This window comes from Ranitomeya imitator, chromosome 4, assembly GCF_032444005.1.
Source record: "Ranitomeya imitator isolate aRanImi1 chromosome 4, aRanImi1.pri, whole genome shotgun sequence".
In the NCBI taxonomy this organism is placed as follows: Eukaryota; Metazoa; Chordata; class Amphibia; order Anura; family Dendrobatidae; genus Ranitomeya; species Ranitomeya imitator.
In genome coordinates, this window is record NC_091285.1 from 260,451,633 (window position 1) to 260,478,238 (window position 26,606).

Consider the following 26,606-nt stretch of genomic DNA (forward strand, 5'->3'; position numbering starts at 1 on the left):
TGAAGTTTATTATAGTTCTGGATTCTCCAGAGGGCTTTTTTATAAAGAGGCCTGAGTAATAGTAACATAGTAACATAGTTAGTAAGGCCGAAAAAAGACATTTGTCCATCCAGTTCAGCCTATATTCCATCATAATAAATCCCCAGATCTACGTCCTTCTACAGAACCTAATTGTATGATACAATATTGTTCTGCTCCAGGAAGACATCCAGGCCTCTCTTGAACCCCTCGACTGAGTTCGCCATCACCACCTCCTCAGGCAAGCAATTCCAGATTCTCACTGCCCTTGTGCCCGTCACCTTCCTTGGTATAAACAGATCCTCAGCGAGATATTTGTATTGTCCCCTTATATACTTATACATGGTTATTAGATCGCCCCTCAGTCGTCTTTTTTCTAGACTAAATAATCCTAATTTCGCTAATCTATCTGGGTATTGTAGTTCTCCCATCCCCTTTATTAATTTTGTTGCCCTCCTTTGTACTCTCTAGTTGCATTATATCCTTCCTGAGCACCGGTGCCCAAAACTGGACACAGTACTCCATGTGCGGTCTAACTAGGGATTTGTACAGAGGCAGTATAATACACTCATCATGTGTATCCAGACCTCTTTTAATGCACCCCATGATCCTGTTTGCCTTGGCAGCTGCTGCCTGGCACTGGCTGCTCCAGGTAAGTTTATCATTAACTAGGATCCCCAAGTCCTTCTCCCTGTCAGATTTACCCAGTGGTTTCCCGTTCAGTGTGTAATGGTGACATTGATTCCTTCTTCCCATGTGTATAACCTTACATTTATCATTGTTAAACCTCATCTGCCACCTTTCAGCCCAAGTTTCCAACTTATCCAGATCCATCTGTAGCAGAATACTATCTTCTCTTGTATTAACTGCTTTACATAGTTTTGTATCATCTGCAAATATCGATATTTTACTGTGTAAACCTTCTACCAGATCATTAATGAATATGTTGAAGAGAACAGGTCCCAATACTGACCCCTGCGGTACCCCACTGGTCACAGCGACCCAGTTAGAGACTATACCATTTATAACCACCCTCTGCTTTCTATCATTAAGCCAGTTACTAACCCATTTACACACAATTTCCCCCAGACCAAGCATTCTCATTTTGTGTACCAACCTCTTGTGCGGCACGGTATCAAACGCTTTGGAAAAATCGAGATATACCACGTCCAATGACTCACCGTGGTCCAGCCTATAGCTTACCTCTTCATAAAAACTGATTAGATTGGTTTGACAGGAGCGATTTCTCATAAAACCATGCTGATATGGAGTTAAACAGTTATTCTCATTGAGATAATCCCGAATAACATCCCTCAGAAACCCTTCAAATATTTTACCAACAATAGAGGTTAGACTTACTGGCCTATAATTTCCAGGTTGACTTTTAGAGCCCTTTTTGAATATTGGCACCACATTTGCTATGCGCCAGTCCTGCGGAACAGACCCTGTCGCTATAGTCACTAAAAATAAGAAATAATGGTTTATCTATTACATTACTTAGTTCTCTTAGTACTCGTGGGTGTATGCCATCCGGACCCGGAGATTTATCTATTTTAATCTTATTTAGCCGGTTTCGCACCTCTTCTTGGGTTAGATTGGTGACCCTTAATATAGGGTTTTCATTGTTTCTTGGGATTTCACCTAGCATTTCATTTTCCACCGTGAATACCGTGGAGAAGAAGGTGTTTAATATGTTGGCTTTTTCCTCGTCATCTACAACCATTCTTTCCTCACTATTTTTTAAGGGGCCTACATTTTCAGTTTTTATTCTTTTACTATTGATATAGTTGAATAACAGTTTGGGATTAGTTTTACTCTCCTTAGCAATGTGCTTCTCTGTTTCCTTTTTGGCAGCTTTAATTAGTTTTTTAGATAAAGTATTTCTCTCCCTATAGTTTTTTAGAGCTTCAATGGTGCCATCCTGCTTTAGTAGTGCAAATGCTTTCTTTTTACTGTTAATTGCCTGTCTTACTTCTTTGTTTAGCCACATTGGGTTTTTCCTATTTCTAGTCCTTTTATTCCCACAAGGTATAAACCGCTTACACTGCCTATTTAGGATGTTCTTAAACATTTCCCATTTATTATCTGTATTCTTATTTCTGAGGATACTGTCCCAGTCTACCAGATTAAGGGCATCTCTAAGCTGGTCAAACTTTGCCTTCCTAAAGTTCAGTGTTTTTGTGACTCCCTGACAAGTCCCCCTAGTGAAAGACAGGTGAAACTGTACAATATTGTGGTCGCTATTTCCTAGATGCCCAACCACCTGCAGATTTGTTATTCTGTCAGGTCTATTAGATATTATTAGGTCTAAAAGTGCTGCTCCTCTGGTTGGATTCTGCACCAATTGTGAAAGATAATTTTTCTTGGTTATTAGCAGAAACCTGTTGCCTTTATGGGTTTCACAGGTTTCTGTTTCCCAGTTAATATCCGGGTAGTTAAAGTCCCCCATAACCAGGACCTCATTATGGGTTGCAGCTTCATCTATCTGCTTTAGAAGTAGACTTTCCATTGTTTCTGTTATATTTGGGGGTTTGTAACAGACTCCAATGAGAATTTTGTTACCATTTTTCCCTCCATGAATTTCGACCCATATGGACTCGACATCCTCATTTCCTTCGCTAATATCCTCCCTTAAAGTGGACTTTAGACAAGACTTTACATAGAGACAAACCCCTCCTCCTCTCCGATTTTTACGATCCTTTCTAAACAGACTGTAACCCTGTAAGTTAACTGCCCAGTCATAGCTTTCATCTAACCATGTCTCGGTTATTCCCACTATGTCAAAGTTACCTGTAGATATTTCTGCTTCTAGTTCTTCCATCTTGTTTGTCAGGCTTCTGGCGTTTGCGAGCATGCAGTTTAGAGGATTTTGTTTTGTTCCAATCTCCTCGCTGTGGATTGTTTTAGAAATGTTCTTACCTCCCTTCTGAGTGTTTTCCTGGATCTTCTTTGTTCAAGTCTAATGTTTTTCTTCCCGTCCCCTCTTCTTCTAGTTTAACGCCCTCCTGATGAGTGTAGCGAGTCTTCTGGCGAATGTGTGTTTCCCAGGTTTGTTGAGGTGTAGTCTGTCTCTGGCGAGGAGCCCATCGTACAAGTAATTCACACCGTGGTCCAGGAATCAGAATCCTTGTTGTCTGCACCATTGTCTCAGCCAGTTGTTTGCATCAAGGATCCTGTTCCATCTCCTGGTGCCATGCCCGTCTACTGGAAGGATAGAAGAAAAAACTACCTGTGCATCCAGTTCCTTTACTTTCTTCCCCAACTCTTCAAAGTCTTTGCAGATTGTCGGTAGGTCCTTCCTTGCCGTGTCATTGGTGCCAACATGTATCAGAAGAAATGGGTGGACGTCCTTGGAGCTGAAGAGCTTTGGTATCCTATCGGTCACATCCTTGATCATCGCACCTGGAAGGCAGCATACTTCTCTTGCAGTTATGTCCGGTCTGCAGATGGCTGCTTCTGTGCCTCTCAGTAGTGAGTCTCCCACCACCACCATTCTTCGTTGCTTCTTGGCTGTACTTTTTGCTGTCACTTGTTGCTGTGTGCCCTTTTCTTTTTTGCTTGCTGGTATTGCTTCATCTTTAGGTGTGCCATCTTCATCCTCTACAAAGATTTGATATCGGTTCTTCAGTTGTGTGGTTGGTGATTTCTCCATGGTCTTCTTGCTTCTTTTGGTCACATGCTTCCACTCATCTGCTTTTGGAGGTTCTCTGACACTTTTTTCACCTTCTGTGACCAGTAGAGATGCTTCTGTTCTGTCTAGAAAGTCTTGATTCTCTTTGATGAGTTTCAAAGTTGCTATTCTTTCTTCCAGACCCCGCACCTTTTCTTCTAAAAGGGCCACTAGTCTACACTTCTTACAGGTGAAATTTAATTCTTCTTCTGGTCGATCTGTGAACATGTAGCACATGCTGCAGCTCACCATGTAGGTTGTCACATCTGCCATGTTGCTCCTAGATCCTGCTGACTTGCTGTGTGTTTTCCTTCTTGTGTAATCTACTCAGCCAAGCTCTTGCAATAATGTCCTTACGGCGCGCGGTTTGGTGATTCTTTCCAAGCAGCTGGTCCCGGAAAGACCTTTTCCTACCTCCCGATGAGTAACTGGGGATATTTCGGCCATTTGCAGAAGCTCCTGGATGTCTAACCACATAGGGGAGACTGAAGAGAGATGGACATTGGACACAAATAATCTTTATGGAGGAAGGGAGTTGAATTCAATCTTGTACCCTCGAGAGATAACCTGGAGAACCCAAGGACTTCTGGTAATTTTTCCCCCACTCTATCCGAAAGTTTAACAACCGCCCCACGATTCTGTTGGCGTCATTTCTTTCGGAACTCTGATCTGGAAGTTGAGGGACCTGAATCCCTATTTTTGTTCCTATTTTCTCCCCATTTTTGATAGCTCCATCTCCCTTGCTTTCCCTTACCCCTATAGTCTGACCTCCGACCATAATAGTGCCTGCGAAAAGGCTGGTACTTCCTATGTTTTTCCTCTGGAAACCCATTCTTTTCATCTGAAGCTTTTTCCAGGATATCATCAAGAAAGGGGGTAGGGTCTTTGGACCCAAAGAAAGGGATGGAGCACAGCTTATTTTTAGAATGGACATCACCTGACCAGTGTTTCAGCCATATGGCCCTCCTGGCTGCATTTGATAAAGACTGACCCCTTGCTGTAAACATAACAGACTCTGAAGTAACATCTGCTAGAAAACCGGTTGCTAATTTTAGTAGATGGATTGTTTTAATAGTCTCTCTAGGGGTTCTAGCTGACAACTGAGCCTTCAAGTCATCTACCCACAAATCCATAGCCCGCGCCACAGATGTTGCCGCTATATTTGTGCGGATTACCGCCACTGAGCTTTCCCAGGCTCTCCTAGAGTCCATCCGCCTTGCGATCCATCGGCTCCTTTAACCCCTTTCTGACCTCGGACGGGATAGTACGTCCGAGGTCAGATCTCTCTCTCTCTCTCTCTCTCTCTCTCTCTCTCTCTCTCTCTCTCTCTCTCTCTCTCTCTCTCTCTCTCTCTCTCTCTCTCTCTCTCTCTCTCTCTCTCCCTCTCCCTCTCTCTCCCCCTCTCCCCCTCTCCCCCTCTCCCCCTCTCTCCCTCTCTCCCTCTCTCCCTCTCTCCCTCTCTCTCTCCCTCTCCTGTGAGTGCAGCTTACAGGAGATCACAGGGACTGTGGGGGAGGGGGAGATACAGCAGGAGCAGGAGAAGCACACAGGGCAGCTTGTGGGGAGAAGAGGACTTGCCTGCTTGGAGTACAGAGGAGCAGTGAGGGCTTCTTCTGTCCTAGATAGAGAGCACAGGGCTATAATAAAATGGCAGCTAGTCACACCTACAGCAGTGAGTTGTGCAGCCCACAGAGGCGTGCCCAGCTCACTGCTAATGCTGCAATGTTGCCATAATCTTGACACTGATGGGGCACTGCTACTGCTGCAAAACCAAGATGTCAGCCCCCAGTGCATTCTTTAAACTCATATAACATATGAAATCTGTTTCACATGCATTTCAAACTTGCTTATAGCAGCATGTTGTGCTACATTAGTGATTTATTAATGACCTACAAACGCGGTACCTTCTCTTTAACTACCGCATCCGGCCAGGCGGCCGGAAATGACATCGCCGACCCCCGTCACATGGATCGGGGGTCGGCGATGCTTCAGTATAGTAACCGTAGAGGTCCTTGAGACCTCTATGGTTACTGATCCTCTGCAGCTGTGAGCGCCACCTTGTGGTCGGCGCTCACAGCACACCTGCAATTCTGCTACATAGCTGCTATCTGATGTTCGCTGCTATGTAGCAGAGCCGATCGTGCTATGCCTGCTTCTAGCCTCCCATGGAGGCCATTGAAGCATGGCAAAAGTAAAAAAAAAAAGTTAAAAAAATGTGAAAAAAATATAAAAGTTGAAATCACCCCCCGTTCGCCCCAATCAAAATAAATGAATAAAAAAAAATCAAATCTACGCATATTTGGTATCGCCGCGCTCAGAATCGCCTTATCTATCAATTAAAAAAAAGCATTAACCTGATCACTAAACGGCGTAGCGAGAAAAAAATGCGAAACGCCAGAATTACGTTTTTTTGGTCGCCGCGACATTGCATTAAAACGCAATAACGGGCGATCAATTTTTCACCACTCAGGTAAAAAATAACCTAGTCATGTTAGGTGTCTATGAACTCGTACTGACCTGGAGAATCATAATAACAGGTCAGTTTTAGCATTTAGTGAACCTAGCAAAAAAGCCAAACAAAAAACAAGTGTGGGATTGCACTTTTTTTTGCAATTTCACCGCACTTGGAATTTTTTTCCCCGTTTTCTAGTACACGACATGCTAAAACCAATGATGTCGTTCAAAAGTACAACTCGTCCCGCAAAAAATAAGCCCTCACATGGCCAAATTGATGGAAAAATAAAAAAGTTATGGCTCTGGGAAGGATAGGAGTGAAAAACGAACACTGAAAAACGAAAAATCCCAAGGTCATGAAGGGGTTAAGTTAGTCCTCAAATGGAATGGCGGTTCTCTTAGAAACTTTCGCAAGAGGAATGTCAATTTTTGGGATATCCTCCCAGTCCTTGACTTCATGATTGAAAGGGAGGCGCAGTCTAAAGTCTTCTATATCATTAAACGAATATAGATACTCCGGATCTCTGCTTAATTCTTCCTCTTCCAGATCTGATTCAAGAGCTGTCCTCGGACGACAGATCCGATTGTCTTTTCTTGGAACTCTGTATATCCTGGGGGTCAGACTGGATGGGCTGGAGAAAATTGATGCCAGATATCGAGGCCTGCACCTCCTCTCTGACAATGGCCCTCATATTTGTCATCAGAGAGGCCTGTTCTTCTCTCACGATACGACTGGTGCATGACTCGGGACTTCTGCCAGGAGTCTTAAGTTTTGTAGCACAAATGGGACATTTCCTGCACTTACCGGATTTCTTAGCCACAGACGCCTATAACACATAATATATACGTGGGGATAAGGCCATGTTCACACTATGCGTTCTGTCCTGCGGGTTCTCCTGCAGCGGATCTGATAAATCTGCAGGGCAAACCCGCTGCGGTTATCCCTGCAGATTTATCGCGGTTTGTCCTGCGGGTTCCGCTGCGGGATTTACCCCTACTATTGATGCTGCATATGCAGCAATATGCAGCATCAGTAGTAGTGTTAAAAATAATAAAATCATGATATACTCACCCTCTGACGTCCCGATCTCCTCGGCGCTGCAGGCGGCGGTCCGGTTCCAAAGATGCTGTGCGACCAGGACCTTCGGTGACGTCACGGTCATGTGACCGCGACGTCACCGAAGGTCCTGGTCGCATGGCAAACCTGAGACCGGACGGCCGCGTGCAGCGCTGAGACTTCAGAGGTGAGTATAACATTATTTTTTATTTTAATTCTTTTTTTTAAACACAAATATGGTTCCCGGGGCCTGGAGGAGAGTCTCCTCTCCTCCACTCTGGGTATAACCCGCACATTATCCGCATTACTTCCCGCATGGTGCGCACAGCCCCATGCGGGAAGTAAGCGGATCAATGCATTTCTATGGGTGCAGAATCGCTGCGATTCTGCACAAAGAAGTGACATGGTCCTTCTTTTTTTCCGCAGCAATTCAGCGCGTTTTTTTCCCAGGTTTTTCCGCATCATGTGCACTGCGGTTTTTGTTTTCCATAGGGTAACATTGTACTGTACCCTGCATGGAAAACAGCTGCGGACCCGCAGCGGCAAAATCGCCGCGGTTCCGCAGTAAAAACCGCATAGTGTGAACATGGCCTAAATGTCACATGCTATGTGATCAAAGACTGAGGGAGCAGGCTTCTGCCTGGAACTCGCATGCGTCTGGGCCTCCTGTACTGTCTCGGGTTTTGCATTATCCTCCATATTGCTGGATAAGACCCCTCAGCCCTCCACATACCTTTATCGTTGCCGCCATGTCCCGGACCTCCAAACGCTCGGCATGGAGTAGGAGGCGTGGAAGACGCTGACCCTCTGCTGCCGGCCGTGACTTAGAAGTGTCCGCGCGCGACAGCCATGAACCGGAAGTGACTCGCGCAGGAGCGCGATCCGGAAGTGAGCACTCGCTGCACTCAGACTGCAGCCACGCTGATACCAATCCTCCAAAATGACCTGCGCCCCCACCCGATCCGCCTGCTAAGGACTTTACCCAGCAGAGATGCTACCGACAGGTACATCAGGGTCTTGCGCCCCTCAGGGGGAAGCGACCCTAAACCAGGAGCAGCGCTACGTCGGTTAATGCTGAGGGACCCTATGACTCGGGTGTCATCGTGGCAGAATCTTCCTAATGGGAAGGAAGAGGCCGAGGCCCCTGATCCTCACTCTGCACAGGACAGACGGACGAACTCTCGTCGTTCCTATCCACAGTGGGACAGGAAAAACACTGAAGGGTGGGAGGGTCCTTTTAAACTCTCGTTGTTTCCTGTCCCACTATGGATAAGGACGTCCTCCATGTTGCTGTCAGGTGGTGACCTGGAAATCATCTTTGGCTTGCAGTGTTTTTTTTTTTTTTGTTTTTTTTAAACCAAACATGTATTATGCAAAATACGGTGGAGCAGGTCACTGAGGGATCAGTAGTGACCTGTCATAAGCAATCAGTATGAATAGCTAAGCAGAGCATGACATGAATGCCGACCAGGAGCACGAAAGTCTCATTAACTGAAAATAAAGATAAAATAACCACAAGATAGATTTCATCAACCAAGGTATCATTTTAATCAGTATAACATGGCACTGACCTGACCCTGTAGGTTACTGAGCACAATCCTGCTGTCGGGGTCCCTGTCAAATCAGTCTGCAGGGAGAAATGGTTGTTTCTGCCAAAAACTTATGAACAGCCCCATAGATTATAATGGCTTTCTTTTCTATCTGTGGTGAAATACAGAGAGCCATGTGCACAAGATCCTGTAGTATCAGTGTTTTGCATGCATTGTATTTTCGATGCTTCTAAAAATGCTGTTCTATTGAACACTGGTAAATCAGCATGTGATCACTGAACCGTGTGGATTTACTGCATCCAATACATTCTATTGGTTACATTTCTTCTGGAGACTTGCGTCTCCATGGTAAATTGTCATGCTACTGGACCGCAGGATGCTCAGCATGTCTGTTTCCGCAGGTGCACATACATTCATAGTGGATGGGAATTCTAGAAATCCCATGTCCACCATGCTGTATCATGTGGCCACTGCATAGTGTCAAAGCCGTAGCAATTCCTTATTGTGGGCAGATGCCCTAATCTGTGAAAAGGCTGTCTGAGGTCCTAAACTGACTTGTGTAGAAAGATGTTTTGTCTTGGACATTGCTTTGTCACAAATAACTATTGAATTTCTCCTCTGTTAGGTGTTAACTTCTGAGAAGAATGGCCAACATAGACAAGTGAGTATTTGCCAGATTTGCTTTTTTTTCTATGTACTGAATATGCCTTTTTTAATATGACTTGGTTAACTTAAAGGGGATGTCAATATGTGACTTTAGTAGGTGATGGACTAATCCTGTGTAAGGGACATCCTCTGGTATTATCATTCGTACTTATGGGAATGGATTGTGTGCCTATTATGTAAACCTAAAGGGAATCTGTCAACTGCCAATCGGGTGTGGGCTGGCATATACGTATTGGCATTTGAGCACTGTTGCCTATACAGCAGGAATAACAAGGATTCTGTCAAAGCACTAGATTCAGGTTCTGAACCTATGCATACTGCTCTCAGATTACATAACAAACCTGCTGACAGATTCCCTCTAAGCCACTGATGTCATGGTGGCTGCATGCTCTTGGTTTCTCTAGACTAGTTCTGTTGGCATAGTGAGAATTTTATGTATGCTTTGCTTGTATAGCGCTATCATATTACACAGTGCTTTACAGACGACATCGCTGTCCCGATTGGGGCTCACAATCTAAATTCCCTATCAGTATGTCTTTGGAATGTGGGAGGGAACCCACGCAAACACTCGGAGAACATACAAACTCCTTGCAGATGTTGTCCAGGGTGGGATTTGAACCCAGGACTCCAGTGCTGCCCTACAGATGCTTGCACCAACCACCTCTCTGCCCAGAGCAAGTTATGGCCTGGTAGTGCCCCTCTAATCAGAAATAAATGAAATTGCCAAGAGCAGCAGAAATGAATTATGGGTACAGAAGTGCACATCTTGCATACATTTGTGAACTGCTAATGGCTTTAGAGTGGTAATTTCTTATCCTGGCTCTATTCTTTCTATGATCATGTTGACCCTATTTGGTCAGACCATTGCACCCATGTAATCATTATTTGCAGAATTATTGTCGAATTGTGAGTAGGTGCCCAAAAGCAGTTAACGCTATTCAGGGCCTGTGCACACATTCCAGATTTGTCAGGCTTTTTTTTTTTTTTTTTTTTTTTTTTGCTGCACCTCTGTAACAAGACCTGAATGCTTTCCTATTGCCAGCAAGGTGAATGAGAATCCTGAAGTCTCAGGATTATTTTTGACTTGCAGACTTATATCTGCAGCATGTAAGTTATCTGAGTCTATGCTGCAGATTTCACCCATGCTAATGAGTGGCAAAAAGTGCATATTTTATGCTGCGTTCTTCCTGCCAAGAGATGCAGACACTTCTGAACCAAATGCTTAACGTGTCCACATGCTCGAACACCCACTTTAAGGCTGTGTGCACACGATGCAGATTTGGTGCAGAATTTTCTGCATAAAATCTGCATCTCCTGGCAGAATCTGCAGGTGCGGTTTCTTGTGCGTTTCTTGTGCGTAAATCTGCATAAAAAACGCACCTGCGGATTTCTATTATGGAGGGGTGCACAAAAGTGACATGCACTACTTTGAAATCTGCAGCGTTTCTGCGCAGATTTTTCTGCACCATGTGCACAGCTTTTTTTTTCCACATTGATTTACATTGTACTGTAATCACAGTGCAGTTCTGCAGCGTTTCTGCTGCAGAAAAATCTGCTGCAGCTCTGCACTAAATCTGCATCGTGTGCACATACCCTAAGAGTTGTTACAGTAATTTATTTATTTTTTCAGCAAAGACCAAGAGTTTGACCAGCAAGAGATGGAAGATGTGGAAGAAGTTGAAGAGGAGGAGACGGCAGAAGATCCTAGCATCAAAGGTATTGATTGAGCTTGATTAGGTCAAACCAACAGACCTGTCATTTAGTTTAATTGGCACTATTGATCACCTGCTCAAATGGTTTTGGCACTTATGAACCTTTATGAGCGATATTTTCAATGGATCTGAAGACTTGTTGCATGGAAGATTACTTTAACAAGTTCAAGACTGGGCCATTCATTCCCATTCCTAACCAAGCAAAAATTCAGGTATTTTCATAGGATTTATCTACCCTGCAGCAATGCCCACGATCGGTGTTGGCAATAGTGACAGCGACATCGAGAGGCATCGCTGAGGTAGGGAGCTCCCTCTTTGTGCCCATTGGGAAAGAGCGATTGTGACCCCCGGTCTGAAAAATGGCCGCTGGTTCACCCAGGGACGGTGGCCTGTCAGCTCAGAGCAGGAGTTGACACTCCTCCTTGGGTCAGATACTCCAATCTAATGGCCTGCAATGCAGCAGAATCGGATCAACGATCTGTCAGTGTAAAGTTGATGTCCCATCCTGGGACAATGTAAAAAAAAAAAAAAAAAAAAAAAAAAAAAAATGTAATTGTAAAACAAACAGAATATTATTCCAATAAACAAATTATATTTATTTATGTAAATACAAAAAATAGTACACATTTGGTATCTAGGCATCCATAGTTACCTGACCTATAAAACCGTCCCACTAGTTAACCTCTTCAGTGAACACTGTTAAAAAAAAAAAAAGCAAAGAAAAGATGCTTTATCGTACCGCTGAACATAAAATAAAATGAATGTAAATAAAAAAGTTAAATAAAAAAGTATCTCTGAAAACGTCATCTTGTCCCACAGCAGACAAGCCTGTCAGCAGAAAAATAGTTATAGCTCTCAGAATAAAGCAATGAAAAAATAATTTTTTTAATACGTTTTTGTTTAAAAGCGCCACAACCTAAAACTATATAAATGTGGTATCTGTACTCATACTGACCCAAAGAATAAAACTGCCTTATCAAATTTACCATACGTGGAACGGTATTAAAAAAAAAAAAAATCCTGAGTTGCTGTTTGTTCATTCGGCCTTCCAAAAATTGGAATGGCGATCTGTCACTCATGTACCAATAAGGCTACGTTCACATTTGCGTTGTGCGATGTTGCGTCGGAGACGCAACGCAAACAAACGCAACAAAACGCACGCTAAAACGCAGAGTTTTGCGACACATGCGTCCTTTTTTGCCGAAATTGGGACACAAAAAATGCAACTTGCTGCGTTTTCTGCGCCCCACGCTTGCGGCAAAAAAACCGCATGCGTCGCAAAACGCAGCACAACGCATGTCCATGCGCGCCCCCCCCCCCCATGTTAAATATAGGGGCGTATGACGCATGCGTCGTTGCGGCTGCGCCCGACGCAACCGCGCAAAACGCTAATGTGAACGTAGCCCAAGTTATTTGTCCGGCTAAAATAAAGACCTCAAATTACTTTGTCAACCGAAATATGGAAAAACTATCAAAATGCGGCACCGCAATAAAACGTGTCTTTTAGTGTGACAGCAGCCAAATATTAAAAAAAAAATCTTGTATTGCTGTTAACGCAACTACCCAAAGAATAGTCGTCTAATCACTTATACCACACCAGAAACCATATAAAATTAAACAAATTTTCCACCTGTTGAATTTTTAATTCTGCCTCCCTAAGATTGCAGTAAGGCTCGGCTCACAATTATCCTGCACTCTGTGCTGAGCGCTTACACTTGGGTTTCCGTGTAAACCCCTGGTGGAAGAATCTCTGTAATGAGGCCGATGTGGACACTGGCCTATAATCCGGCAGGTCAGTCTTCTTACGCATGCATAAAATCACAGTGCGCCACAGTTCTATGCACTTCTGAAAAGGACACCGCTGAACAGAGGCCAGACTAAGTCAAGAGTAGTTTTGCTGCCTGTGTCGTGAGTGGTTCCCTCGTGGGTTTTATCTGAATCATGTAGCTGAGATTTAGGTGGAAACCCCAATGTGCTCAGCGTAGATCTATGGATGTTATGTAAAATGTTCCCAACAAAAGCTTCAAATCAATCCACAAAAATGGCAAGTTACCTGTCAATGGAAATATAGGGGCTTCCACATTACTTGTAGTACACACTGTGGAAAAGCTCTAGATTTCCTTACTGCTGGTGAGATTGTGTGGATGATCCAGCAACATGTCATCCAGATGAACCAAGGAGGACTGAATCGCAATCTGGGAGGTGCCGGACCAAGAAGAGCAAGCAACACCCCTTGGACCGGACCACGCCGTTGGTGAGTATAATAGTTATTTTTCATCTCTTACAGGTCAGGTTGGGGGCAGATATACAGCATTCTATAATGCTGTGTATCAGCCCTGAAAGATGGCGTTCATGACTTGTATTGGCCAAACCTGGTGACCGGTTCCCTTTAACCACTTTTTGCCATCGGATGGAATAGTATGTCTGATGGAGGAATCCCTGCTTTGATGCGGGTTCCGGCAGTGAGCATCAAAGCTGTTTTGAACCGCTGACGTGCCTGCAATAGGTGTGGGCGGAATCGCGATCTGTCCACGCCTATTAACTAGTTAAATGCCGCTGTCAAACTCCTGACAGCGGCATTTAACAAGTGCTTCCGTCCAGAAATGCATGCACTGGTGACCCCCCCCCTCACATGATCGGGGGTCATCGGTGCGTTGGCATAACAACCAGAAGTCTCCTGCAGACCTCTGGTTGTTGATGCCGAATTGCTATGAACGTCACCCTGTGGTCGACGCTCATAGCAATGCTGTAATTCTAATACATAGAGGCGATCTGAGCATCGCCTCTCTGTAGCAGAGGCAATCGAGGTATGGCAGCTTCTAGCCTCTCATGGAGGCTATTGAAGCATGTCAAAATTTAAAAATGTTTTTAAAAATATGAGAAAAATATAAGTTAATAAAACAATTAAAAAATCAAACCTACACATTTTATATCACCGCATTCCGCATCGCCTGATCTATCAAAAAAATTAACCTGATCGCTAAACAGTGTAGCGAGAAGAAAAGTCAGTGCCAGAATTAACGTTTTTTGGTTGCCGCAACATTGCATTAAAATGCAATAACGGGCGATCAGAAGAACGTATCTGCACCATAATGGTATCATTGAAAACATCAGCTTGGCTCGCAAAAAATAAGCCCTCACCCGACCCCAGATCACAAAAAATGGAGATGCTATGGTTATCGGAGAATTACGCAATATTATTATTCTTTTATTTTTTATAGCAAAGTTTGGATTTTTTTTTTCACCACTTAGATAAAAAGAACCTAGATATGTTTGGTGTCTATGAACTCGTAATGACCTGGAGAATCCTAATGGCAGGTCCGTTTTAGCATGTAGTGAACCTAGCAAAAAGGCCAAACAAAAGACAAGTTTGGGATTGCATTTCTTTTTTTTTTTTTTTTCCCAAGAGCACCGCACTTGGAATTTTCCCCCCCCCCATTTTCTAGTACACGACTTTCTAGTACACGACATGGTAAAGCCAATGGTGTCGTTCAAAAGTACAATTTGCTCCACAAAGAAAATAAGTCTTCACATGGCCATATTGATGGAAAAATAAGTTTTGGTTCTGGGAAGGAGGGAGGGGAGCAAAAAAAATGAAAACGCAAAACCGAAAAACTCCAAGGGTTAAACAGCGGTTTTCCTCCACATATGGGGTACAGCCATACTGGGGAGAAAGTGTACAACACATTTTTGGGTCAATTTTCTTCCTGTTTCCCTTGTGAAATTAAAAAAAAAAAAACATTCTCTCCTCTCGTTGCTCAGGCCCCTGGCACTTGCTATATTCACCTGTCCTCCGTTCCACCGCTGGGCGCTGCTGTGTCTTCCCCGTCCTCCGCACTGATGCTCAGGCAGAGGGCGGCGCACAATAGTCTCGTCATCGCGCCCTCTGACCTGAGCATCACTACAGAAAATGCAGAAGACACAGCGGCGCCGACGGTGGAACGAGGAACAGGTGAATATAGCGCACTGCCCCGCCATACTCTCCTGCTCCCGGCACGGTCCCTGGATGTCCCTGGTTCTCCGGGCGCCGGCAGCTTCTTCCTGTATTGAGCGGTCACATGATACCGCTCATTACAGTAATGAATATGCTGCTCCACCCCTATGGGAGTGGAGTGGGGTCCATATTCATTACTGTAATGAGTGGTACCATGTGACTGCTCAATACAGGAAGAAGCTGTTAGCGCCTGGAGAACCAGGGACCTAGCCAGGAGCAGGTGAGTATGATTAGACAGCTACCGCTCCCCCTCCCCTGCCGACCCCTGGGAATGACTCTAGTATATGCCGAGAGGGGCAATTTCAGCCTAAAAAAAAAAATGGGATGGAATTCTCAGCTTATACTCGAGTATATATGGTTCCCAGGGCCTGGAGGAGCCTCGTCTCCTCCTCCACCCTGGGTACCAACCGCACATGATCTGCTTACTTCCCGTATGGTGGGCATAGCCACATGCAGACAGTAAGCGGATCAATGCATTCCTTGTGTGCGGAATCCCTGTGAATGAACATGCTGTGGTTGTTTTTTTTTTTTTTCTGGAATGCGACTCCGCCATGGAAAAACGCAACATGTGCACAAAAATGGCAGATTGCATTCTAATAGGATGTTTAATGTGTGCATTTTTTTCCCCAGGTTTTTATAGCAAAAAACCAATCCTGAACATGTGCACACACCCTAACTGATTTAAGAGCATAAAAAATGTTTGAAAATTGCAAAATGTTTGCCTTGTTTTCGATTCTCATTAGTAAATGAAAATCAACGAAATGTTAGCACTTCTCGGAGACTGTTTTTCTGTGACACATTGTACTTCAATCAGTGGCATCCCTTGACGTGTTCCAGAGTTGTCACCACATAAGGTGACACTGGTCAGAATTGTAACATTGGATTGGTCAGGAAGGTGAAGAACTGGTTCAGGGGTGAAGGGGTTAAAGTCGTCTATTTTTTTTTTTTCCCCCTCCACCCCAACTAATATGGGGTGTGGCCAGTAACGGTTTTTCCCTTTGGTCCAAATCTGCAGCATCATTGCTACAACTTCTAGAAACTGGCTGCAGGATGATGCGATTGCCTTTAAGGAAACTTTTCCAAATAAAGTTTACTGCAGTGATATGGAAAGTTTTTAGAGCCTTCGTTGTTGAAATATGTATGTTATAGGTTGTAAGTAAAACTCTTTTTTGCATTTTATTTCAGCCAGACAATTGACTGCACAAATGATGCAGAATCCTCAGATTCTTGCTGCGCTACAAGAAAGGTTAGATGACCTTGTAGGCACTCCTACAGGATACATTGAAAGGTAAGCCTGCAAACTGAACATACAGAAGACTTGGTGTGGCCTCAGTTTTCTCAGCTTGCTGAGTACTCTGATTATCTTCCCCACATGGGATTATGGACTCTGACCGTTCAGACCAGCAGCAGGTCATGCCTCTAGCCAGAACTGTGCTGTTGTTGCAAGCAGACTGCTTTGCCTCTGCACCATCGGAGGAACGTAGGGGCACTTGAGCTGGCTGCTTTCAGCCATATGGCTAGTCTCGGAGCAGAGCTTCCAAGATGTATTGCAACATGGCAAAGAACTTGTAGATGCTGCTGTCCTTTCCTAGGAGATCAGGCTTCACTCTGCAGGCAACAAGACATAAATATTTATCTTCTTGAGACTGAACAGTATATTTTCTTATTTTTACATACTTTGAAATTTTAGCACTGAACCTTTCACCACCTTTTTTCACGTTGAACTGGACATTTTGGTGTAATAGTGGTTGCAGAGCAGAATTTTTTTTTTTTTTCACCTCCATTGCAGATACACAATAGTCAAGGTATTGGCACCTAACCAGCTAAGGATTTCAAGTCCAAGCGAGTTTTCACTGAGGGCATGTACATCTGAGTTGCTTGAGAACTCACTGCACCCACTAGTTAAATCATTAGGTGATAGTATCTCCGCAATGGAGAGGTGAAATTAAGTTCTATTGCATCTTATGTCCACCTGAGCAAGAACATTTTGATGGGATAACTTAATTCCCTGGATTGGACTGTAAGAACCCAGGCTAATATTAAACTGGGTCTGCAGAGTTGGCTCCATTTATTCTGATGCTGCATCATTTAAAAATGTGTTTCATAGAGAATGTGCACCACTGCTTCATTTATTCTTTAACACTATTCAGATGGGACACTGCAGCTCCCTGTTCTCAGGATGTTGGGTTACAGTGGTCTGACCCTCCCATCAAGCCATAATTTGCCATGCAATTAGTGTTGGGTATAGCTTCTATACTTGGTATAAAGGGAACCTGCCACTGAATTCCTGCTGCCTCAACAGTTAGAAGGGTGAATTGGAGCCTTGCTGCATGCCTGCAGCTAGGTATGTACTTTTTTTTTTTTCTTCTCTGAAATGCCTGAGCATTTCAGAGAGAACTCAGATTAACTATGCATCCAAGATAGACTAGATAAGCCCTGCTTCAGCTGATCTACATGGTTTTCCCCATGTACAAACACAGCAGAGACTTGCCAGTCACATAGGGCAAGGAAAAGCCATGTCTGACTACTTGAATCTCTTCCTGATGGATCCATAGGCTGTGTGCACACATTGAGTTTTCTCCCTGCACAGTTGGCATAAAAAACCTTCAGGTTTTGACAGGTCAATTCTTGCAATGTTTTTGCTGCAGATTTCATCAATACTAGTGAGTGGGTAAAAATCTGCAACAAATACACATGGAAGAAAAACGTGGTGTAAAATATGCTTTTTTTTTTTTTTTTTTTTTTTTTTTGTTTATAAGAGATGCAGAAATTTCTGCACCAGTTATTTGTGCACATCCTTAGGTCATATTCAGTGTTTATGCTGCAGGTTTTTTTTTTTTCCTTCTGATCTCTCGGCACTAAAGGAGCTGCTTACAGAAAGCCGGTTTTGCTGCATATTTACTGCCGCTTGTGCATTCTGATAAACTTTAGTGCCCCCAAAGTGACATTCTGCAGTCTTCCAAATCAGTCAGGATGGAAAACAACTTGTGGAAGACATTTGTGAAATCTCATCTTTTGTTGGTACTGTAAAATTCAGCTTTAAATTTTGCATTAAAAAAGTGCGAGATGTGAACATGGTCTAAGGCTGTCTTCTGAGATGCCAGTGTTTCAGCCACACTCGTTTTATGCTGCCTACAGTTTAAAGAAACATGAATTAAGTGATGGATTTATTTATTTAAGGACCAGGATGTTTTTTTTTTTTAACCCCTCTGTGACCTTAGACGTACTATCCCGTCGAGGTGCCCTGGGCTTATCTGACCCTGGACCGGATAGTACGTCATAGCCGATCGGCCGCGCTCACGGGGGGAGCGCGGCCGATCGCGGCCGGGTGTCAGCTGCTTATCGCAGCTGACATCCGGCACGATGTGCCAGGAGCGGTCACGGACCGCCCCCGGCACATTAACCCTTGGCACACCGCGATCAAAGATGATCGCGATGTGCCGGCGGTGCAGGGAAGCACCGCGCAGGGAGGGGGCTCCCTGCGGGCTTCCCTGAGACCCCCGGAGCAACGCGATGTGATTGCGTTGCTGCGAGGGTCTCACCTCCCTCCCTGCTTCCTCCAGCCCCGGATCCAAGATGGCCATGGATCCGGGTCCTGCAGGGAGGGAGGTGGCTTCACAGAGCCTGCTCAGAGCAGGCACTGTGAAGGCTGCAGCGCTGCATGTCAGATCAGTGATCTGACAGAGTGCTATGCATACTGTCAGATCATTGATCTGTGATGTCCCCCCCCCGGGACAAAGTAAAAAAGTTAAAAAAATTTTTTTCCAAATGTGTAAAAAAAAAATAAAAAAAATATTCCAAAATAATGAAAAAAAATATTATTCCCATAAATACATTTCTTCATCTAAATAATAAAAAAAACCAATAAAAGTACACATATTTAGTATCGCCGCGTCCGTAACGACCCGACCTATAAAACTGTACCACTAGTTAACCCCTTCAGTAAACACCGTAAGAAAAAGAGGCAAAAAACAACGCTTTATTATCATACCGCCGAACAAAAAGTGGAATAACACGCGATCAAAAGGACAGATATAAATAACCATGGTACCGCTGAAAGCGTCATATTGTCCCGCAAAAAACGAGCCGCCATACAGCATCATCAGCAAAAAAATAAAGTTATAGTCCTGAGAATAAAGCGATGCAAAAATAATTATTTTTTCTGTAAAATAGTTTTTATCGTATAAAAGCGCCAAACCATAAAAAAATGGTATAAATGAGGTGTCGCTGTAATCGTACTGACCCGAAGAATAAAACTGATTTATCAATTTTACCAAACGCGGAACGGTATGAACGCCTCCCCCAATAGAAATTCATGAATAGCTGGTTTTTGGTCATTCTTCCTCACAAAAATCGGAATAAAAAGCGATAAAAAAATGTCACGTGCCCGAAAATGTTTTCAATAAAAACGTCAACTCGTCCCACAAAAAACAAGACCTCACATGACTCTGTGGACCAAAATATGGAAAAATTATAGCTCTCAAAATGTGGTATTGCAAAAAATATTTTTTGCAATAAAAAGGGTCTTTCAGTGTGTGACGGCTGCCAATCATAAAAATCCGCTAAAAAACTCGCTATAAAAGTAAATCAAACCCCCCTTCATCACCCCCTTAGTTAGGGAAAAATAAAAAAAAATGTATTTATTTCCATTTTCCCATTAGGGCTAGGGTTAGGGTTAGGGTTGGGGCTACAGTTAGGGTTAGGGTTTAGATTACATTTACAGTTGGGAATAGGGTTGGGATTGGGGTTAGGGGTGTGTCAGGGTTAGAGGTGTTAGGGTTACCGTTGGAATTAGGGTTAGGGGTGTGTTTAGATTAGGGTTTCAGTTATAATTGGGGGGTTTCCACTGTTTCGGCACATCAGGGTCTCTCCAAACACGACATGGCGTCCGATCTCAATTCCAGCCAATTCTGCGTTGAAAAAGTAAAACAGTGCTCCTTCCCTTCAGAGCTCTCCTGTGTGCCCAAACAGGGGTTTACCCTCACATATGGGGTATCAGCGTACTCAGGACAAATTGGACAACAACTTTTGTGGACCAATTTCTCCTGTTACCCTTGGGAAAATACAAAACTGGGGGCTAAAAAATAATTTTTGTGGGGAAAAAAATAGGATTTTTTATTTTCACGGCTCTGCGTTATAAACTGTAGTGAAACACTTGGGGGTTCAAAGTTCTCACAACACATCTAGATAAGTTCATTGAGGGGTCTAGTTTCCAATATGGGGTCACTTGTGGGGGGTTTCTACTGTTTAGGTACATTAGGGGCTCTGCAAACGCAATGTGACGCCTGCAGACCATTCCATCTAAGTCTGCATTCCAAATGGCGCTCCTTCCCTTCCGAGCCCTCCCATGCGCCCAAACGGTGGTTCCCCCCCACATATGGGGTATCAGCGTACTCAGGACAAATTGGACAACCACTTTTGGGGTCCAATTTCTCCTGTTACCCTAGGGAAAATACAAAACTGGGGGCTAAAAAATAATTTTTGTGGGAAAACAATTTTGTTTTATTTTTATGGCTCTGCATTATAAACTTCTGTGAAGCCCTTGGTGGGTCAAAGTGCTCACCACACCTCTAGATAAGTTCCTTAGGGGTCTACTTTCCAAAATGGTGTCACTTGTGGGGGGTTTCAATGTTTAGGCACATCAGTGGCTCTCCAAACGCAACATGGCGTCCCATCTCAATTTCTGTCAATTTTGCATTGAATAGTCAAACGGCGCTCCTTCCCTTCCGAGCTCTCCCATGCGCCCAAACAGTGGTTTACTGCCACATATGGGGTATCAGCGTACTCAGGACAAATTGGACAACAACTTTTGGGGTCCATTTTCTCCTGTTGCCCTTGGTAAAATAAAACAAATTGGAGCTGAAGTAAATTTTTTGTGTAAAAAAGTTAAATGTTCATTTTTATTTAAACATTCCAAAAATTCCTATTAAACACCTGAAGGGTTAATAAACTTCTTGAATGTGGTTTTGAGCACCTTGAGGGGTGCAGTTTTTAGAATGGTGTCACACTTGGGAATTTTCTATCATATAGACCCCTCAAAATGACTTCAAATGAGACGTGGTCCCTAAAAAAAAAAATGGTGTTGTAAAAATGAGAAATTGCTGGTCAACTTTTAACCCTTATAACTCCCTAACAAAAAAAAAAATTGGTTCCAAAATTATGCTGATGTAAAGTAGACATGTGGGAAATGTTACTTATGTATTTTGTGTGACATATTTCTGTGATTTAATTGCATAAAAATTCAAAGTTTGAAAATTGCGAAATTTTCGCCAAATTTCCATTTTTTTCACAAATAAACGCAGGTACTATCAAAGAAATTTTACCACTATCATGAAGTACAATATGTCACGAGAAAACAATGTCAGAATCACCAGGATCCGTTGAAGCGTTTCGGAGTTATAACCTCATAAAGGGACAGTGGTCAGAATTGTAAAAATTGGCCTGGTCATTGACGTGCAAACCACCCTTGGGGGTAAAGGGGTTAATGGGATGAGTTAGTTTTGAATGACGCCATTCATCTTCCCATAGTGTGTACCATGTCAGAAGGCCCTTTGCTCCTGAGCGCACTCTACTTGGTGATGACTCCTAGCTGCTGTTCATGTGTGCTGGTCAACCCTAAAGGGTTAATGGTGAATTTTCAGCCTTACCCAATACAAGTCATGTTTCTAGTTAGAGATCCTGTCATTAGGATTGTGCACAGTAGCCTCCAGTGTCAGGATGGCGCCGTTAATACTGATTACAATGATGTCAGTGTAGATCAAATAAAAGCAATAACAGATGTCACTAAGAAATGCATAGAATTAAGGGTACCACCCCAACAGAACTCATGTGATAGTAGGGATACATGTGACAGTCAGGTTTAAAAACCGTATTTTATTGAAAAAGTAGTTGGATACATAAAGTGCCTGTGTGGGAGACACCTGACAAAGGCAACAATAGGCCGGTCACAACACCAGTGAGCAATGCTTAAATTGTGTGTAATGTAAAGTACAGCATATATTGCTACTTACAAATAGCAGAAAAACAACAAAGTATATACAAATAGTTTGTAAGCTCATAGCATGCCCTCAAAAGACAAAGTAGCTAGAGTGAGTTCAAAAGGTATCAGAAGTATCACTATCAATGGGTTAATACCATGAGAAAAATCCGAGACCGAAATTAACTATTATAAGTGAGTGCAGTACCTGTAATATAGGTGACTACTGGGCTTAGGCTGCTGCTGTCAGCCGTCCCTCCTCCCTGTCCGTTTCGGAGATCCTTCCGGGAGGGAGCACAAGAATATAATGAACTGAAAATAAAGATTAAACAGCCACAAGACGGATTTCATCACCAGGTATCATTGTAATCAGTATAAGAGCTCCAACCTGACACTGCCTGTAGGTTACTGAGCACAATCCTTCCGGCAGGTTCCATCTAAGACCTTAAATTAACTTAAGCCTTTAAATGTTCTGGGGGTTCACACCATAGGTGTAGCTGCTGTAACATTCCTGGACCAGTGTACATGTCAGACCTCTTGTTTGCGCAGTCTCTGCAAAGTTTGGCTGAACTTCAGTGGTAACATCACCATATCTTGCTACCTCCGCGGAAAGCATTTCTTGTAATTTAGATTATTGTACTTTGTTTTTACGTATATTTTGAAGGTGTCCTATAAAGGATAAACTGTATGCTAGCTGCTGGTCTAGCTGATAGTGCCCACCTATTCTGGGAGTCACTGGTGTGAATAGAGCCATAGGCGGCATGTTTGACCGCTACTGTAGCCTGCAAATGAAGCAGTGCGTGCACATGCTCACTTAGTCACACAAGTGACTTTGGTTGCCCTGCTCAGACTGCGGTCATACACTATCCTGTGTAGATGATTATGAAATGACCCCTTTAGGCAAGCTGAGTACATCTTGCTACACCCTGCAAACCTTTCACCACCGGTTCTTTATTTCAGTCTACCTAAAATAGTAAAAAGACGAGTGAATGCGCTTAAAAACCTTCAAGTGAAATGTGCACAGATTGAAGCCAAATTCTATGAAGAGGTCCATGCCCTGGAGAGGAAATATGCCGATCTTTATCAGCCACTCTTTGACAAGGTAACTTATGGGTATGCATTATAGAAGGGGCTTTTCATGTGCAATTGATCTTTATGGAATGTTTCCCCCCCCCTCCTAATAGAGAAGTGAAATTATAAATGCCACTTATGAACCTACGGAAGAAGAGTGTGAATGGAAAGTAGATGAAGAGGAAGAGATTTCAGTGAGTAACTTTATTTGCATGTGTCCTTTCATACCTCAGAATCGACGAGTGCTAACACAAAGCCTAATGAAAATACAACATTTTACCCAATAAATGGGGTAATGCCAGGAAGAAGGGATTTTCTTGTGTGGTTAAAAACTGCAAAAGCATGTAGCTACAGGTTTTTTTTTTTTTTTAAGATTAGTGAATTTGTAATTTTGTAGTATACAGTGCATTGTGCAGGAGACAAGCCGCACTGATTACCTAGGTATGGAGTATGTGCTGGTTTCTATACATAGTTCACCAAGGGGAGTAGTGTGAAGGTCTGCCCAGAGACCTTAAAACCCTTTGTACGAAAAACTGACCCCAAACCTTCACAAAGTCGGAGTATGTTTGACATCTGAGTAGATTTGTTCTCAGGAAGCTCTTCACTGGAGTATCTCGAGCCCTGCAACATTTATCTTTTACTGTGTGTATATAAGAAATGTAGTCAAAACATTCATAGATTTCTTATCTAGCCATTTTAAGGCTATGGCCACATTAGTTGGTGCTGAAATATTGCAGACTTTATTCATTTGTTTGCAATGGATGTAGCGCACTGTAAACTTGATCTGCTACAAATGTCAAACTTGCATTGCCAGTCGTAGCCACATGGCAGACTGCTGTGTGGATAGGGTTTTATCAAATATAATGCCAGTCAATAGTACTGTAATGTGAAGTGGGGAAATCTGTGTATACAGCCCATGCGGACAGATCAACAGTATACAGAGAATCATGTAAAGGCGATTCTGCACAAAACTGTTACTGGTTTAGAAGCATTTTCTTAGAGTGGCTCACCGGCATCTTGTGGTGCATTTCGTCAGTATATTCAAAACTAGGTCTTGAAAGAATGGCGCTCGCCAATCCTAAAGAACTTTCAATTTGAAGCCGTAAACGTTGTGTGCAGGCGTTAGCGGGCAGTGTGAAAGATTGCAGCTGTCTCGCGTTACTCCAAAACGTCTATGGGTCCTGGCGCACACATACAGAGAATTAAAACCATGCTCTAGCTTGAAATTGTGAAGGCATTTTATATGAACATAAAGGCCAGCAAGAATCTTAATTACCAGAGTATAGACTGCAGTGAAATGCCCTTGCTGTGTTTGGTTGTTTTATCATAAACTTTGCACTAGGAGGATTTGAAAGAGAAGGCGAAGGTTGAGGAGGAGAAGAAAGATGAAGAAAAGGAGGACCCTAAAGGCATTCCAGAATTCTGGTTAACCGTATTTAAAAATGTTGATCTCCTTAGTGACATGGTTCAGGTAAGGCTGCCAAATCTATCTTTTAATGTGGAGTTGTAAAAGTTACTGAACTATAGGCTGATTTATTTTTTTTATTTGTCTAAACCCAATACAGGAGCATGACGAACCAATACTGAAACACTTAAAAGACATTAAAGTAAAGTTTTCAGATGTTGGTCAACCAATGGTAAGAATTTTGCTGCTTTTTAGAATAGTTTTCCCTCTTTCAGTAGGTCTTGTCCTTTGACTTTTCCATCAAGGAAGGATTAATCTCCATCTCCTTGTAGTGGTGTCTAACTGATTAGGATATTGAGCTCCATCCATGAGTAGTGGAGAGAAATGTGTGGCTATTCAACTTATAAGGAGGTGTGAAGTTAAAACTACCTGCTTCAGAAGAGTTGGCAACACAGTAGATCAGAACTTTCCATGGCTGTTAATAACCGTGTTTCTACTGGGGCTTTATAGGCAGAGCCAAGAAAATAAGCAGACCTCCTCAAAGAACCCAATATAACAGAAGAACAAAATGAGTTTTCCTTCAGTTAAAGGGAATCTGTCTGCAGGTTTCTGCAATGTATTGTGAATACAGCAGGAGATGGGGCTGAAACAGATTCCAGCCATAAGTCACTTTTTTGGCTGTGCTATTAACTTACAGTGAAGTTTTATCACCAGGAGATTATCACTTCTGGACTAGGTATGCCTGCTAGTCCAACTGTGCCCCCACTATCGGCAAGCAGCTAGCTATGAATAGACAATGTACACAGAAAACTAGTGTGGGTTGATAGCTCGCTTCATCTATAGTGTTACAGCTAGTGATGAGCGAACATGCTTGGATTACATGTTATCAGATTATCTCGAGCATGCTCGAATAACTGAGTTCCTGCGGCAGTAGACAGCTGCAACACATGCACCTACGGGGACTCTAATATATTACTCGTATAAAGCGTTATCTGAGCACGTTCGCTCATCACTAGGTACAACTGCTGCACTCGGTAAACTAAGTAATACATCTTTGGAATCGGGGTCTCTTTCCCAACATTATGCCGCTCCCAGATGAGGTCACAAACCTAGGGATGGACTCCCTTTAAATTGGACTTCTGCTGCCACAGAACGGACTGTGCACAATTTGATATATGAAAAGTGCCTCAACAATTGGGATGTTCTTCATTGGTGAGGTTAGGGTATGTTCACACGTTCAGGATTTCCATCCTTTTTTTTTCAGGACAGTTTTTTTAAAAAACTGCAGCTCTTGGCAGAAAACGCAGGTCCTTTTTTTGATGCGTTTTTGATGCGTTTTTGATGCGTTTTTTGATGCGTTTTTTTATCCTTTTTTTACTGTGTGTTTCCTAGGAAGCTTTTTAGGGCTAAAATGGCTGAAAATACCTAACCCTACCCCTAACCCTACCCCTAACCCTACCCCTACCCCTACCCCTACCCCTAACCCTACCCCTACCCCTACCCCTAACCCTACCCCTAACCCTACCCCTACCCCTAACCCTATTCAAACCTTAGTGAAAAAAAAAAAAAAAAATTCTTAATTTTTTTATTGTCCCTACCAATGGGGGTGACAAAGTGGGGGGGTGTCATTTACTATTTTTTTATTTTGATCACTGAGAGGTTATATCTCAGTGATCAAAATGCACTTTGGAGCGAATCTGCCGGCCGGCAGATTCGGCGGGCGCACTGCGCATGCGCCCGCCATTTTGCAAGATGGCGGCGCCCAGGGAGAAGACGGCCGGACGGACACCGGGACGCCGGGTAAGTATAAGGGGGGGAGATTAGGGCACTGGGGGGGGGGGCATCGGAGCACTGGGGGGGGGGGCATCGGAGCACGTGGGGGGGCATCGGAGCACGGGGGGGCGGGATCGGAGCACGGGGGGCAGCCACACTCCGCCCACGCACTTCCGCCCGCTCCCCCGCACTTCCTGCTGCAGCGGTTCTGCACATCAAATCGCAGTAAAACCCGCAGATATATTTTTGATCTGCGGGTT

General features: G+C 43.5%; 1 protein-coding gene across 5 annotated transcripts in view; it reads left to right on the forward strand.

The window, feature by feature from the left end:
* NAP1L1 (nucleosome assembly protein 1 like 1) overlaps window positions 1–26,606 on the forward strand; it is a 58,996-nt gene that overhangs the window by 22,754 nt on the left and 9,636 nt on the right. For 2 of the 5 annotated variants that reach the window (XM_069764565.1, XM_069764568.1), the window contains exons 2-8: window positions 9,375–9,410; window positions 11,046–11,131; window positions 16,307–16,409; window positions 23,058–23,199; window positions 23,282–23,362; window positions 24,511–24,639; window positions 24,734–24,805. In XM_069764565.1, the coding sequence (XP_069620666.1) occupies window positions 9,394–9,410; window positions 11,046–11,131; window positions 16,307–16,409; window positions 23,058–23,199; window positions 23,282–23,362; window positions 24,511–24,639; window positions 24,734–24,805 (630 nt within the window). In that variant the 5' untranslated portion in view covers window positions 9,375–9,393. Of the gene's footprint in view, window positions 1–4,258; window positions 4,278–9,374; window positions 9,411–11,045; window positions 11,132–16,306; window positions 16,410–23,057; window positions 23,200–23,281; window positions 23,363–24,510; window positions 24,640–24,733; window positions 24,806–26,606 lie in introns of those variants that run through there. The other 3 variants (XM_069764567.1, XM_069764569.1, XM_069764566.1) reach the window with 2 other exon arrangements.